A 15,401-nucleotide genomic window follows, 5' to 3' on the forward strand; every position below is an offset into this window, starting at 1 on the left:
GAGCAAACCCAAATTTCTCGAAATAAAAACGATATTTAAATATATTTTCAATCAATACTCAATATTTATTTTTTATACGTTAATTTTTTGTGTAATATAATACAATATCATTATATTTGAATGATATCTAGGTAAGTTACAATAAATAATTCTAATTTAAAAATATAATCATTAGATGAGATTATATTAAATTTTAATTGTATAGTATTTAAATTAATCTAATACTATGGTTTTATTATATTGTATAACAAACATAATTTTAATTTTTTTTTTAATTATGTCAACTTGTTTTAAATGTTGAAGTAACGATCGTAAAGCGTTTATGTGTACTATTTTTTAATCGCTTACTAAAGCTAAAAGTTATAATGGTTTGATGAGTAATTGCAATGATGTACATTACAATAACGATTACATTTATTTTTGTTGACAATTTTACGGATCTATAAAAGCAATCTCATTACATTTATTTTTATCCATTTGTTTTTATGATCTTTTCTATGTTTCTGAATATTGTTTCCGTTTCTAAATAGCCTGAAAAAAATTCCAAAATTTTCACTCATTATATTAATCACTATCATCATTGTTTGTTTCGGCTCTCAACTTTATTTTTTATGACGACGTCTTATAATTATAGCCAAGTATAACTATTTGTCATTGTCAACAATTAATAAAAAAAATTATTTTATTTAGTCCCTAATATTGCAGGCTGTCAAATAATTTTTCAAAAATATTTTACTGAACTCAAATGAGGTTTTTCTACGATTGTTTATACTTTACAAAACAACCAAATAATAAATTATTTTACTCTAATATTGAAATCAACAATTAATTGTTAACAATTACAGAAATGTTGAACTAACGTTTCAATAACAAATCTTTTATTTTCAAATGCAATTGAGACTATAAATATAATATTAAATAATACCTATATATTTCAGTGTGTTGTTTAGTATCTACTAATGAATATAATAGACTATTACTAAGCCTTATATTAAGTAGTTGTCACACGAGTGGTCTGTCTGAAAAAACTCAATTAGATTGAAGTCCCCAGTGCGTGTAAATTTTGTGAACTCGTAGATTTTTTGACATTATTACACTTTCGTACACTTAACTAAAATATGTTGATTTTCTATGATACTTACACATTTAAAAATTTTTAACGGCCCATAATTTGATAATTTTTTAAATCATGAACTATCTTTATTTGATGTTTTTCTTTTTTTTTACTTTCTGAGCAGAAAAAAGATACTGTATATTAGCAAATTATCTTACCTAATATTCTATATGATAACGAATTTTTATGGCATAAGATTGTTTAGTATGGAACTTATTTAATATAATATAATTAATAAACATCAGCATCGGTCGATTAATATTTATTACAAATCAATTTAATTTTAAGAAATTATTGAAATATTATTTAAATTGAATACAAGAATAGAAATTAAATGTATAATCTTTTCAATTTATCGACTTTATCGGTGTAAAAAATCAATAAATTACATTCAAACCGATAAAAATGGAATGATGTGAAATTTTACACTCGTGCGGATAATAATGAATAGAAAATAAAAATAAAGTATAATAATAATATTATTATAATACTAAATATACAGCACTTTATAATTATTACTTAAAATAAAATTTATTTTAATATTTTAAAGCATAAAAATGGTGCATGGAACTATTAAATTTATATTTAAATATTATCATTTAATTCTTTTGTTTATATTTAATACCAAAACATTCACTGTTGAAAAAATTACTTAGTTTATAACAATTAATGCTAAATTGTAAGAATTTAATTTAATATAATTCAAATAAAAAAAAATTAAAATATACAAATAAAACAAAGATTAAACGCATAAATATAATACTTATCTTTGAGTAATTAAAATATTACATAACTAAAATAATTATTTTTTTAGAAATGTTTAAAATAAAAAATTATAGCTGGCGTTAAACGATTGATTTCGACATTCTACTTGAAAACAAAATGTTTACTAATCATAATTGAAATCGCTCTTCAAAATAAAATAAAAAAAATTAAATATATAGTTCTGAATAAAATATAATAATATCATGAATGTACTATTTTTGTGTGTTTGTTGTTTTTGTTTATTATCGTAACCATCAGTAATTGCGATTTGAAAAATAGTCAAGAGGAAATGGAGGAAATTTCGAAAGCACCAGTACCATCAACTTCATCGGCCACTGCAACTACTTCACCAGTTATCCGACAAAAACGACTCCGTGCACCCATATGGGCAAGGTTGTTAAACATTATATTAATATAGTCATTATTTACCTTAAAAAATGTGTGTGGCTTTAGCTAGATGTACCTATTCCATACGCGCATGTGTTAATCGGCATTTTCTAAATGCTGATATGTTTTAATTCGTCAGCATTACTTTGATTTCCGCATGCGATTTATTTAGTAGCCTTAAATAGTCAGAAATATTTTGTTAATGGACCTATATAATATTTTTTTATATTATTTGTTTATAAGATATTTATTTACCAATACATACCCAAGCCACATTGAAAGAAGGTTATCATGATTTTTTATTATTGGTTCTAAGCATAGGTATTATCAGAATAATAAGTAAATTTCATGATACATTTAAACTTTAAAGTTATTGAGTATACCTACCAATAATTATTTAAATAATGATAATAAGACATAGTATTATGTGTAGGTGAGATACAGTTTTTAATTATTAAAATAATTTTGTCACTTCATATACTGTTGTTACTTATTTTAAACGATATAGTTCTTCACTTATAACGATGAGTTTATCAAATGGTATAATTTTCTTGGCAAAATTATTTTGACTACAATCTAAAATTAAAATATTCTTCTTTTTTTTCTTTCAGCAGAATTGTATAAATACTTTATTGAAACGTATGAACTTTAGAGTATGAATGCAATAATTATTTTGAATCTATTTTAAAAATGATATAAATAATAATTTTTTTTTAAAAGACTTCGGGTTCTATAATTTAGTATCATGTATTGCAGACATTTTCATGAAATTTGAATCGTGCGTGTTTAAATAAAATCAACAATTTAAATACAGTGTTAAAATGGTTTTTCCTTGTTTAAATATATTTTATTATATATATATATAATTTAAATAGGTGACAGGTATAAATAAAATAATGTTAACAAAATCATATTTTTTAATTTATTTCATTAAGTTTGATTTCGAAAAAAAATTTATTTTTTTCAATAACAATATAAATAAGCAACTAAAAATAGATGCATAATATTTTCATTTTCCATTATATTACCAAAGAAAACATAAACGAAAGTAGCAAAAATAACCTATACACCATTAGCTTCCATGTGAAATAAAATACATACATACATTGAGATGTATACGTTTACATTATACACATTAATCAGTTGAAAGTTTGTAATTAACTAATCATCTCAAAAATATCCCATACAAGTAATCCGATCGCCATACATTAAACATTATTTTTATGAAACATAATAATTGTTAGCGTCAGTTTTTGTTTTAATCCCAAATGAATAACACTTGTGTGGTATTTAATCTGCCGATAGCGAGTGGCAACTTACAAGACTTAACATTTTAGTTGGTAATATAACTATCTCATACTTTCATTATATTAGTATTTCGTACAAGTTAATAAAAAAAATAAGAATAATTTATTATGAGTAGTTCCAACGTAACCGCCTTAAATATATCATTCTGCACATTATTGTAGTCTAAATAACTTATCAAACTAATAAAACATAAACACTCAAACTACAAAATAAATAATAGGTTCACTAAAAGAACACACCAATTTAAGACTACTTTCACATGTCTTATTTTAAAAAATGAATATAACTGATTTTATATATTTGATCTATGGCATTAAACAAACAATATCATCATAATTGTTTACACATTATATTTGCAGAATTATAGAAATATTCAAAATATACACCAAGTCCTTTTAATAAATAACGTATTTAAAAATTTTACCTGATAAATTAAATTAAAAAAAAAAATAGTTTCACCTCCTTCCATCTATCAGCCATAAATAATCAAACACTACTCTTGGCTATACACATACATTGTATAACAAAAATATTTTAAAACCTATATAAAAACGTTAACTTAATTCGTCACTAATAATAATTAAGCTAAAGTTAAATAATTTCAATTTGATAAGTTCTTATACCTTCTAACAATTAACAAGCTAATAATTAAAATATATTGAAATCTATTTGAATCGATTACCATTTTGTTTGATTTTCTTCCTCAACTACTGTAGCTATATTTCTCTTTCGAAAATATACACAATACCGCTTTTATTTTCGAGAATATCAATATCTCAATCTCCTTAATATACTGACACGGGACATAACAACAGCAATTCACAATCAATAATCAATTAATACATAGTGCAAGACAAAAATCACAGAAATATAAAAATTAATAATAAACCATTTAATGTCAACTACCCCTAAATAAATCTGTACCGTCTTCATATAAATCTACCGTCGTGTTCATACATTATTCAAGTATAGATAAAAAAAAAAAATAATAGTCATACTTATACTTAAACAGTATTCTGAAGATAGTTTATTTTAAATATTTTTAAATACTTAATCATATACACAAAGTATTTAAAACTATATTTTTAAATAATAATACAATAATATGTTTAAAGCATTTATTATTCCTTTAAATAAATACTAAATTATTATTTTATTAATTTTCGTTATTTTAATAATAGATATAATAAACTAACTGCATATGTCAACACTTAAAAATAGATACTAATAATAATATCAGGATTTTTTTAAAGAGAAATCGTTTTTAAAAAGTTCAATGTAGGCAATATTCTAAAAGTATACGTGCATGTCATGAAAATGTGTGCGTAGTGATGATTAGGTATACGAGTATTACTGTAATAGGAAAGCGAACCAGTAAATCCACCCTCATGCACGTGTCGATAACGGGCAACATGAATATTAAATATTTTGTTATTTTCTACTTAAAAAAAAAAAAAGTATCAATATTTTGCCCAACTGAATTAACTTTAACCTAGTTTTAAAACTAAAAACTAAAAAAGTTCTGTAAACATTTGAATTCATCATGAAGTTTACTTTAAATAAACTTTTTTACATGTTTAAATTAATCATATTGGTCCAATGTTATAAACATAAGAGAGTACTTAATATTCAAAATATGAAAAAATATTTTTTCAGAGTTTTAGAGTTTAATTTCAAAAAAAAAAAAGGGAAAAATAATCAATTTCATAACTAATCGAAATAGATTTTTTGAAGTTTTTTTTAAAATACTGGAATAATCGGTACAATCGGAGTAAGATTAATCTATTTCAACAGAAAACACAACCAAAACTAGTTATAGTTTTTGTGTTGATTGTAACTTTAATATTATATATCATGATTAAGGCTTTATAACTTTAATAATTGAATATTAAAACATGAATTAATATGAATAATTAATTTTATGAAACATAATACTTATAATAAAATAACAATCATACCTTAATTTATATGATGATAAAAATTCACACTTTTAAACATGCTTGAATAAAAAAATTAAATTTTTACCTAGTATGGTTATATTTAAATTATTACCGAAATAAAAATGAACTAAATACTACTTTAAATAATTAATCTGTTAAACGGGGGCAAAAAAATATTTTGGAAATACTATTTTGGTAATTTATTCAAATTGTAATTCCAAACAATTTTAAATAGAATTTTTCCCATGTATGGTGATATCTGATACTCTATAAAAAAAATTAACAAAAGCAGCTTAAAACAAAAATTTGCTCTGGATAATATTATTCGAGTCAAACTCGTGATAAACTCAATTAACTACTTCCATTTATTGTATCAATATACTCATGGAATATAAGATTCACATAGGTAATTGAAATACATTCTCAAACACTACAAATAAAAAATATAACAATCATAAATTTCGCAAGAATATCAATAATTATAGTTTAGTTTCTAAAGATTGGTAGTTTGATGCTTAAGTCCAACTCCAAAACAGCATAAAAATTCACATAACTCCAATTTCATTTTTTGAATTTACAATTTTCACAAATTTACAATTAATTTTCATGAACATTTTTCAAAAACACTCAAGAACAAATTTTTGTATAACCTAACCTAACCTAACCTAAAATGTATAGCTAACTAATTTATTTTTAGTGTTTTGTTTCAAGTGTAATTTAAATGTGTGGATCCCAAAAATTAAAACAGTAATTTAATATAAACATTCTGTTAATAAATTTCCTTAACAATACAAAATAAAAGTAATACTAAAAAAAAATATTATTATCTAAAACTACAATAAAACAATTTGGCTTGAAATTTTTTTTAAACCAGATAATAGTGGTGTTTAAATTAAATATGGCACTACTACATGTTTACACCTTTAATAGGTTGTCCTAGATTATTACTCATGCATAAATAATGTTAGGTTTTTTTGTGTGCAAATAATCAATATTCAAATAAAACTTCGATACATAACAATTTTAAGTGCATACAGTATTGGAAAAAATCTATAAAAATTTAATGCTAGTGATAATTTTTTACTTAAAAAAATTTCATTTTTAAAAATAATAATTTATACGTTTATAATTATATCCAAATCCAACTGTTTTAATCATAAAATTTATTTTTTTATCTATCTAGCTCATATAAATATGCTCTATTTCTAAACACCACAAAATTACTAAAAACACTACTACTAATATCCATATTAATTAATATCCGAAAACAAAAATTTTATATCATAAGATCTAAAAAATATATTCACAATTTACGTTGATATACATGGTTCTCGTGTAATTTTGCATTAAACATAATATCCTCACAACACACATTTACCAAGTTTATTACAAGAGGATACAACGACGTGTTCGACAATTAGAAAAAAAACCATCCGTACTTAATAATTTTCTTTCGGACACTTTGTTCCCCCCTCCTGATGATGCCATTAGACATTCGAACATATAATTAAGCTGTCAGAATATAAAATATGATGAGCTGCAACCAACGCAACAAGTGTAGACAAAAGTGTATTTGACATAAAATCTTTATACGCACAATATACACGAAATATATTTATACATTCAATACATTTTGAACTATACAATTAAAAAAACGAAAATGTCGGCTCTACTGTATAAGCAGGTGTCGAGTGTACCCTCTAGTCATTTGATAATTTTATTATAAAGGGTATGAACAATTATTAAAAATAAATGATAAATTATTATATTCGACAAACTATTCTGAGTAGAGACGATTTGTCTACTCAATCTCTATTTCTAAGGTTAGGTATTCTCTAATATATTTGTATTACTATTTAAGTAACACGATAAGTTGAACTAATTTTTGAAAAAAACATATCGCTTAATATTATTTCATAAAATATATATTACTAAGAATTTTATATCTCCCTCCACCAGATGTTCAAAGTTTCAAACTAGATCCAATTTCTAGCTTTCTAGCTTTAATACCAGGCTTTACCTTCAATATTGTGGATTTCGGTATTTTTTTTTTTTATACTTATGCTATAAAAACAAACAAATAAATAAAACACAGATCGCTATAAATTAACACATTCATTGCTCCGTTCAGAATATAAAATAACCATCGGAGAAGTAGTTCCAATCTTCGACATTGTTTGTAACAATAATTATTTAGAATAAAATGAAAACATTAATATTTTCGATGAATCGTTGAATCATACGTAATATTATAAATTTATGATAGTTCATATACTCAATACCCGTCTAAAAATTTAAATGTCATTAAACAAGGCAACATACGAATCACATCTCAGATATAAAAATTGCTATAAATGGTGTACAAATTTCGTCCTATATTAATTTATCCTATCTGCTATACTAATTGCGTACTGTAATCTAACTAATTATAAGTATTATGATTATTATTTATCGGAAAGTACTTTGAAATTTATGAAATAAAATGTATACGTTTCGTGTTAGATTATGTGTCGTTAGCCGTTGTGCACTTTTCTGTTTTTAATTTGAGTGGTGTTACGGGTAGTGAACAAAATAAGATATTTTGTATAATTGATGTTTGAAACAATATTTTTAGTGTATATAATTATTATGAAACAATGAAAAACAATATTTTTGATTTTGATACCTCTGATACCTATATAATTACGAAATAATATTTTTAACGTACCTTAAGTATGTACTTTATATGTACATTCAATATTAATATTGACAGTTCTGAGTCTATATTACATGGTCAAAGAAGTAATATATACTTTATGTCAAATGCAATTAGAATAATCATTTAATTTTTTTTTTTTTTTAACGTAATTAGTTTTAAATATTATCTAAACGCAATTTGTATGAAAACGAGATTTTGAAATGAAATTTGTTTTCTGAGTAAAAACCAACGTACCAAAACAAGTAATTTCATACCTACAAATATAATTATTTTGCATGTTTTATAATCTGTAAATTTACTCTGATATAAAAATATATTTTACGACACAAAATTATTTATACTGTCAGTAAATATTTCAATATTGTATATATATTTATTAAACCAAGACAATACTTACATGCGAATGAGACTTATTAATTCTAAAAATCATAATTTTAATAAATACATAATTAAAAGAAAATTTAAGAGTGAGTTATCAGCATGCTAGTACATCACCCAGTACATGAAGTCTACAAACGAGAAACGAGTAGAATAATTTATCATTGTATAAAACATAAGTAACGTTCATCGTTCTTTTTGTTTGTATTATTCCATTTTCGTTTTAAACATTTACTTTTGGTATAGCCAAAAGTTCATGAGGTGAATATGTGTCTTAGGGATATAATTTTACCTCCTCAGTTTTCATCCATTTTTCACAAATAACGACATCACGAACTTACGAAAAAACTGTGTACCAAATGTTTTTCTTTCAACTCAAGGAAAATTTAAAATGTTTATGTTGAAAAAGGTTTTGGCTCTTACTTTTTATGTTAGTGTATAAATACAAATTTCATATATCTTACATATAACACTCGGATAAAAGATTCAATGTTAAGTTTTTACAATAATATATTAAATGATATTGAACATTAGATAAATACATAACTGTAAAACATAAATAATTATAAAGAATAAAATTAATTTTTCAATCTTTCAATTATAGTTTTTATAGAGTGCGCAAATAAAGTAAAAATAATGGAATGGTTTAAAACCAAATTAGCAAAACCAATATGATAATGGTTACATAAAAAAATATACATAAAAATTTAATAATATATAAAATTGACCACCGCGTTTTCTTATTTTATTTTTTTTTATTTTTACCTTAACACCATTATTTTCAATTAATTTTTCTATCAAATCTGTTTTCCGCAGAATACTGACATATGGATAATCATTATTATAATATAGACAAAACGTCATTTTATTTTCATGTTATTTAAGATAACGAATCCGTAAGACTTATTTTTCTAAAAAAACAATTTGTTAAGTTTCCAATTTTAATTATATTCACAAAGACATAGAACTTATTATGAATAAAATAAATAAAAGTTAATAATTAAAATTTATTTTTTTTTAAGAGTCATGAAGATTCCAAAATAGTTAGATACTTACTATATTATTATTTTAATAGGTATCTTTATTGTTTAACTAATTCAACAAACAAACAAAATTAAATTTTTAGTAATTTTATGATAAAATAACGATAAAATATATAAATCTTATTATTCTAAAGATTTAAATACAGATACCATTATTTTTGTTTATTATGATTAATTAGAGATTTTTTTTTGATAATAGTCTATGGTAATTTTTTGCGAAAACTAATCCGATATAAATAATTAAAATGTAAAGTTCAATAGTTTAAGTTTATAGTACATGTAAAATGTACCTTATTAATGAGTAGGTCACTAGGTACTTTAATAAATGCATTCATTTTGAATAAGAAAAACGAATTTGAGCAAAGACCGTCTGTCTATATTCCCAAGGATATTTTATCATATATTTATATTTATAAGTAATGGTACTGTAGATAGAATTCATTTTTATCAAAATCAAATTACAAATATTCGATAATAATATTACTAAATAGCTGTTATGATATTTTTAAGTCTTTTTCGACGTTTGTAGAACTGTATAAATAAATTTTCGATTTAAATAGCTTAAAAATATAAAAACAATTTATTTGTAGTACCGATATGGAACTATGCTTAATCAAATTTTAAAATAAGATTCTTTAAAAAAAGGTAATTTTTACTTAGTGCTTGGTCGCAAAAACTTACTTTATTGTTGCTATTGTAGTGTTCTATTTTTTAAAAAAAAACTTTTAATAAATAGGGTCCATTGAATTTATTTTTCCTCACTGGTTAGTTTTTTTTTTTTTTTTTACTTAAGTTATGAAATAATTTACTTTATATAAAACTTTTACTAGGTAAGTTAAAATGATAATCTCTATTTGATCAGACATTATGGTATCAACTAACAAATCATTAGATTTGTTTCTTTTCTTGGTTTATCGCTAAATTTATTTTTTAAATAATTTCTCAACATTTTATAGTGATAAATTATTTCATAAAATTGTAAATTATTAACGGATTAATTTCAGAAAAAATAAAGTAAGTGATTTAATTAAAAACAGACTCAATTTACCTAATCTTAAACAACGACTTAATAAATAACATATTCAATCGTTTCCCGTTGGTAAAAAATTTCAATGAGTAACCAAATTGAATATACTTCGTAATTATTATAATTTATAATACTATACCTACGATAAGATTTTAAGAACTATTTACAAATACAAAAAAAAAAAATAATAAACACGGTGGTTATTATAATATTAAACATTGACTATCTATAAATCAGTCGTGCAATCTCATCTTGTCTACATTATTATTGCACAATTTCCTTAAAGCCGGTCGGCCATCGTCCGTGTTATCGACGATTTGAGATCATTTTAGAATTCAATGGAATCGATATTATCCACAACCATTGCTACAAAAAATTTTAAAAAATAGGTCGTGAACAAGTCGTGTGTCATCACGAAGACGATTTCGAAATTACACATTTTAAAAATATACTCGACTGAGTCTGGGCTCGATCTTGAGTTATATGAGCTGACCACATTTTCTGTTTATACCACCCGTACTATATGTCTGAGCATTGCAAACTACGTGACCAATGAGAAGTTTCATAACGCCGCATTAGTTTTCCAGCCGATTTTCCAACCTAAGCAGTCTAGTCCGTGTCTGGAAGGCGATAATATCCCACAATATAATATGAATTATGAACCACATAGATTGGCGATGTCGTAGTCGTAGGATGTGTATACGGTAGTTTTGCGATTCAGCGGGAAGAAAACGACTAGGCACAATTTCAACTGAAAGTTTGCATCTTCTTTCCGAAAGTCTTGATATTTGATACAAAACAATCACAACAATTGTTCACGTCATTTTCTAGAAATATCGCTGTCCCGGCATTCCAAATTTGACATTTTTCTGACGCAAAAATTAATTTCAGAAGGTCAATTTGTGCAATATTGTTGATAATATCGAAGGTCCTAACGTCAAACCGTCCAAAACTGTACTCGAATAATATGCAAGCACCTATCGTATTACAACGTGCATTGTCCGCCACTTAGACTTCATACGGAGCGCGTGCGTCAAAAGCGTTACGTTTAATTTGTGGCGCCAAACAAGTAAATAAAAATCCGTCGATCTATAGATACGACACGCGGTGAATAAACAAATTATAATAAACGATCGACACGCAATAGAGTTGTAAATATCGAATTTCTCACGCAAACCCGACCGTAAACAATAAATAATATTTTGCTCAGCATTATAATTCACGTCGCTCGTATCATAATAATATTAGGGTATACCGACGCACCCGTTATAACAGTATAAAGCCTGCGTAACCAAATTCCTAAAATCGTTGGATTTAACTCGTTCTACTTGCGGCGACGACGAAGACGACTACAGTGATTGAGATTATCTCAATATGATGATGATGATGATGATGGTGATGATAATGATAATAATTATCAACTACTTGTTTTCCGACTTACCGGGAAAGCCGGGAGCGCGTAACTCATATGCATTGCCGCCCGCCATCGAACGTATTATCTTTGAGTATAGAATATAGATTGTACGTATATTTATTGTTATTATTATACTAAACCGATCCGACAGCCGGTAAAACCGTTTTTGGCTGGTGGCATTAACTATCTATATAATGTGTCTGTGTCTGTGTGTGTGACCGCCCGATATAATGTCGCAGTGCGACGACCCGGTCAGTGGCACGAACGGTCGTTAATTCACTAATTCCGGATTAGCGTCTCCGCGGAAACGGATTTCGTGTGCAATTATTTTAACCCAACTGTCGCACAGGCCCCCCTAATGGGGAGGACTGCCCTTTAACAGACTTTTGAATTATCACGTATGCTAGAGCTTCCATTTTAAATTTTTATCAATAGGCACAACAAATCACGACCGAATCTGTACGATTTTGATGATACGAATAAAATTCCAACACTGTATTAAATTTATCGATAATCTATTAATTACTCAGTGACGTAAAAAATTGTTTTTGATATGTAAAAACAAATAATTGCAGTGATATTACTGTTCAAAATAATTAATCGTTTTTTAACAATACTTCCCCCTATAATTTGAAGCTTTTAGATATTTAGTCTGTATCTGATATATTGTTATATTTCGTAGTGTCCAACAAATGTATCATCATGACAATCAAACGTCCCAATAATTTCAACTTTTGATAAAAATAGTATTTGTTGGGCCATTGCTTTGTACTTTCGTCTACAACAGGTCTTTGAATTCGTCAAACTTTTAACAAATTTATTTGACCGGTTCGTGGATTATGTTTCGTACTCTTAAATTCTTAAATTAATTGGTTTCATAGCGGTCAGAAAAGCGAATAAAAAATTATCAATTATTTTGGAAATGTTATTGATCTGGAAAAAGTCACACCGTCCGCGTGAATCATAATAAAAACATTATTTGATATAATACATTATAATACTTGGTATTTTATATTTTTTTTAAACGTATTTTATTGGGACTGTAAGACAAAACCCCCTCGAGTGTTATATGCGTGACCTATATACCTATATTATATAAACCTATAATACTCAAGCATCCCTTCCCCCCTCCCGATCACAAACAATAAGTAAAAATAAAGCACAAGTCGTTGCTGCGGATCGCATAACATAACAACTTCATGATAGTTGTTGTTTCATTCCACGCATTTTTAATAGCTCACAGGAAATCTGAACTCGATTAAATAATATTACACCTAATAATAATGTAACCGTGTTCGGGGAATATTATATAGTTACGATAGGCCATCGGATTGTAATAATGATAATATCGTCTGAAGTAACACTATATAATATCCGCTTGCCACAATTGTTCGTTACGTGCTCAATTTCCAGTACAATTGCCCAGGGACGAGACTCTCGCTAGTTCTGTGTGGTCGAAATAAATGCTTTTTCGATGACCTATTTATCACTCGAATACGTTTGTCTAGAATCATCAGTCATCAACCACTCTTCAACGATGATATTTTCTCCTTGTTATATTATTATATTTTTACTCGCCGCGTTCTATTTTACTTGGTTATACCCAGGTATCTATATTACGTTCACGAATATAATTTATAGTTAAGTACCTGCGGACATGCTGACTACTAATGGCCGTCAGTATAATATCAATACGTTCGTGTTATATTCTCGACTTCCTGTAATACTCTTGACATTTTAAACATAAACTCTGATGTTACCACGATAATTAGACTTCATAAAACAAACTGAAATGTACTATACAATTTTCAAATATTAATTCAAATTTAAATTCTTATTTGTGTTTGCCATACTAGTTAGAAGTTGTATATACTCAAATTTAACGTTTATACCAAAATAAAATATATGGCTCTTAATCAACTCATTTGGAATCACAATTGTTTTATTTTATTTTAATAATATATACATTATACTCCTTGTAAATGGGATTAAAGATACCTACTATTAGAGGCATATCTAGTTATTTTTTCTTGGCGGAGCGAGGATACTAAAAAAAAAATTTATGTATGAAACGAAAAACTAGTTTTAATCAACTCATTACTGTTATTTTATCAAAAAAAGTAACAGGTTATTAAAAAAAAGTTTACAATATGTAGATAATAATATAATAAATAGTAATTTTAAATATAGAACTAACCTATAAACTAATGTTAATTTTTCTTCTTGATATTTCGCTAGCTCATCGATGATATAGTCAATTTTTACGTATATTTATTTAAGTTCAACCATTTAAACAGTAAACTACTATAGTAGGTATATAGTATGATTTTCAATTAAAATATGAGTACACCAATAACAGTTTGAGACTAATGCGGAATTTACGTATTATTAATATTTGTTAATTATCGCTAACACCCGCTTCTTCAATGTAATAACTTAAATGCCATGAATAAAAATGTTAAGATAATTTCTAATTCACAACTTGCAAGTTATATAAACACAATATTATATATTTCAGAAACATAAACTTTCAACAAAATAACACATAGCTACTCAAATAAACATAAAATAATAATAATAATAATAATAATATGTGCAACCCTTAATATCATTTCCTCATAAAAATAATATAACCAAAATATTACGAGACGATACTTTAGACATGAATAAATTATGAATTAATTTAAAAACTCTACATAATTTTGAAATTAAAACAATATTACTTTCTTAAATACGAAGGTCTTTGAATTTTTATCTCAAAGCATCGCAGTCATCTCACCCTTAGACCAAATACCCAATAATCAGATCATATCGTAAACTTCGTGACTAATAGCAATGGCAAAAACAATTTTAATGGTTTGACATGTGTTACTACAAAAATATTATGATTATTATTATTATCATAATTCCTGAGCGGAAGTGTATGGCTTGACTTCGGTAAAGTCTCAACGAGTGGCCATAGTTTATTATGATAATATAACATAATTAGACTTTTATATAGAACAACAACCACACAACTGAAAAAAATATCAATGACATTATCTGAGACCAAAAACCTACATATAGTAATCAATTACCACCGATTGCAATTAAAACGGATCCTCAGAGACGCAAAATATAGATGGGTATATCACTCTTCCATTACCCCTGTAATATCAATGTTATTATTATCACAATCATCGGAATTATCATTATTATATCGGTGTTTGTGATGTTGTTTGAGTCACTTAGTTATTAATCATAACTTTAGAATTCGTAACGATACAGTTTAGGTGGGTCTATCTATACATACATAGCATAATATAAGTTCAAGACAAATGGGAAGGG

The 15,401-nt window shown here is 25.7% G+C and overlaps 1 protein-coding gene across 4 annotated transcripts in view; it reads left to right on the forward strand.

Annotated features, from left to right (window-relative positions):
- The window catches only part of LOC112591365 (calcium/calmodulin-dependent 3',5'-cyclic nucleotide phosphodiesterase 1A-like), a 350,746-nt gene that overhangs the window by 317,060 nt on the left and 18,285 nt on the right, over positions 1 to 15,401 (forward strand). For all 4 annotated transcript variants that reach the window (XM_025335166.1, XM_025335164.1, XM_025335165.1 and 1 more), the window contains one exon: positions 2,138 to 2,272. In XM_025335166.1, coding sequence (XP_025190951.1) covers positions 2,138 to 2,272 — 135 coding nt within the window. The remainder of the gene's footprint in view (positions 1 to 2,137; positions 2,273 to 15,401) is intronic.

The sequence above is a fragment of the Melanaphis sacchari genome, unplaced genomic scaffold (genome assembly GCF_002803265.2).
Source record: "Melanaphis sacchari strain LSU unplaced genomic scaffold, SCAv2.0 Contig132_pilon_pilon, whole genome shotgun sequence".
In the NCBI taxonomy this organism is placed as follows: domain Eukaryota; kingdom Metazoa; phylum Arthropoda; class Insecta; order Hemiptera; family Aphididae; genus Melanaphis; species Melanaphis sacchari.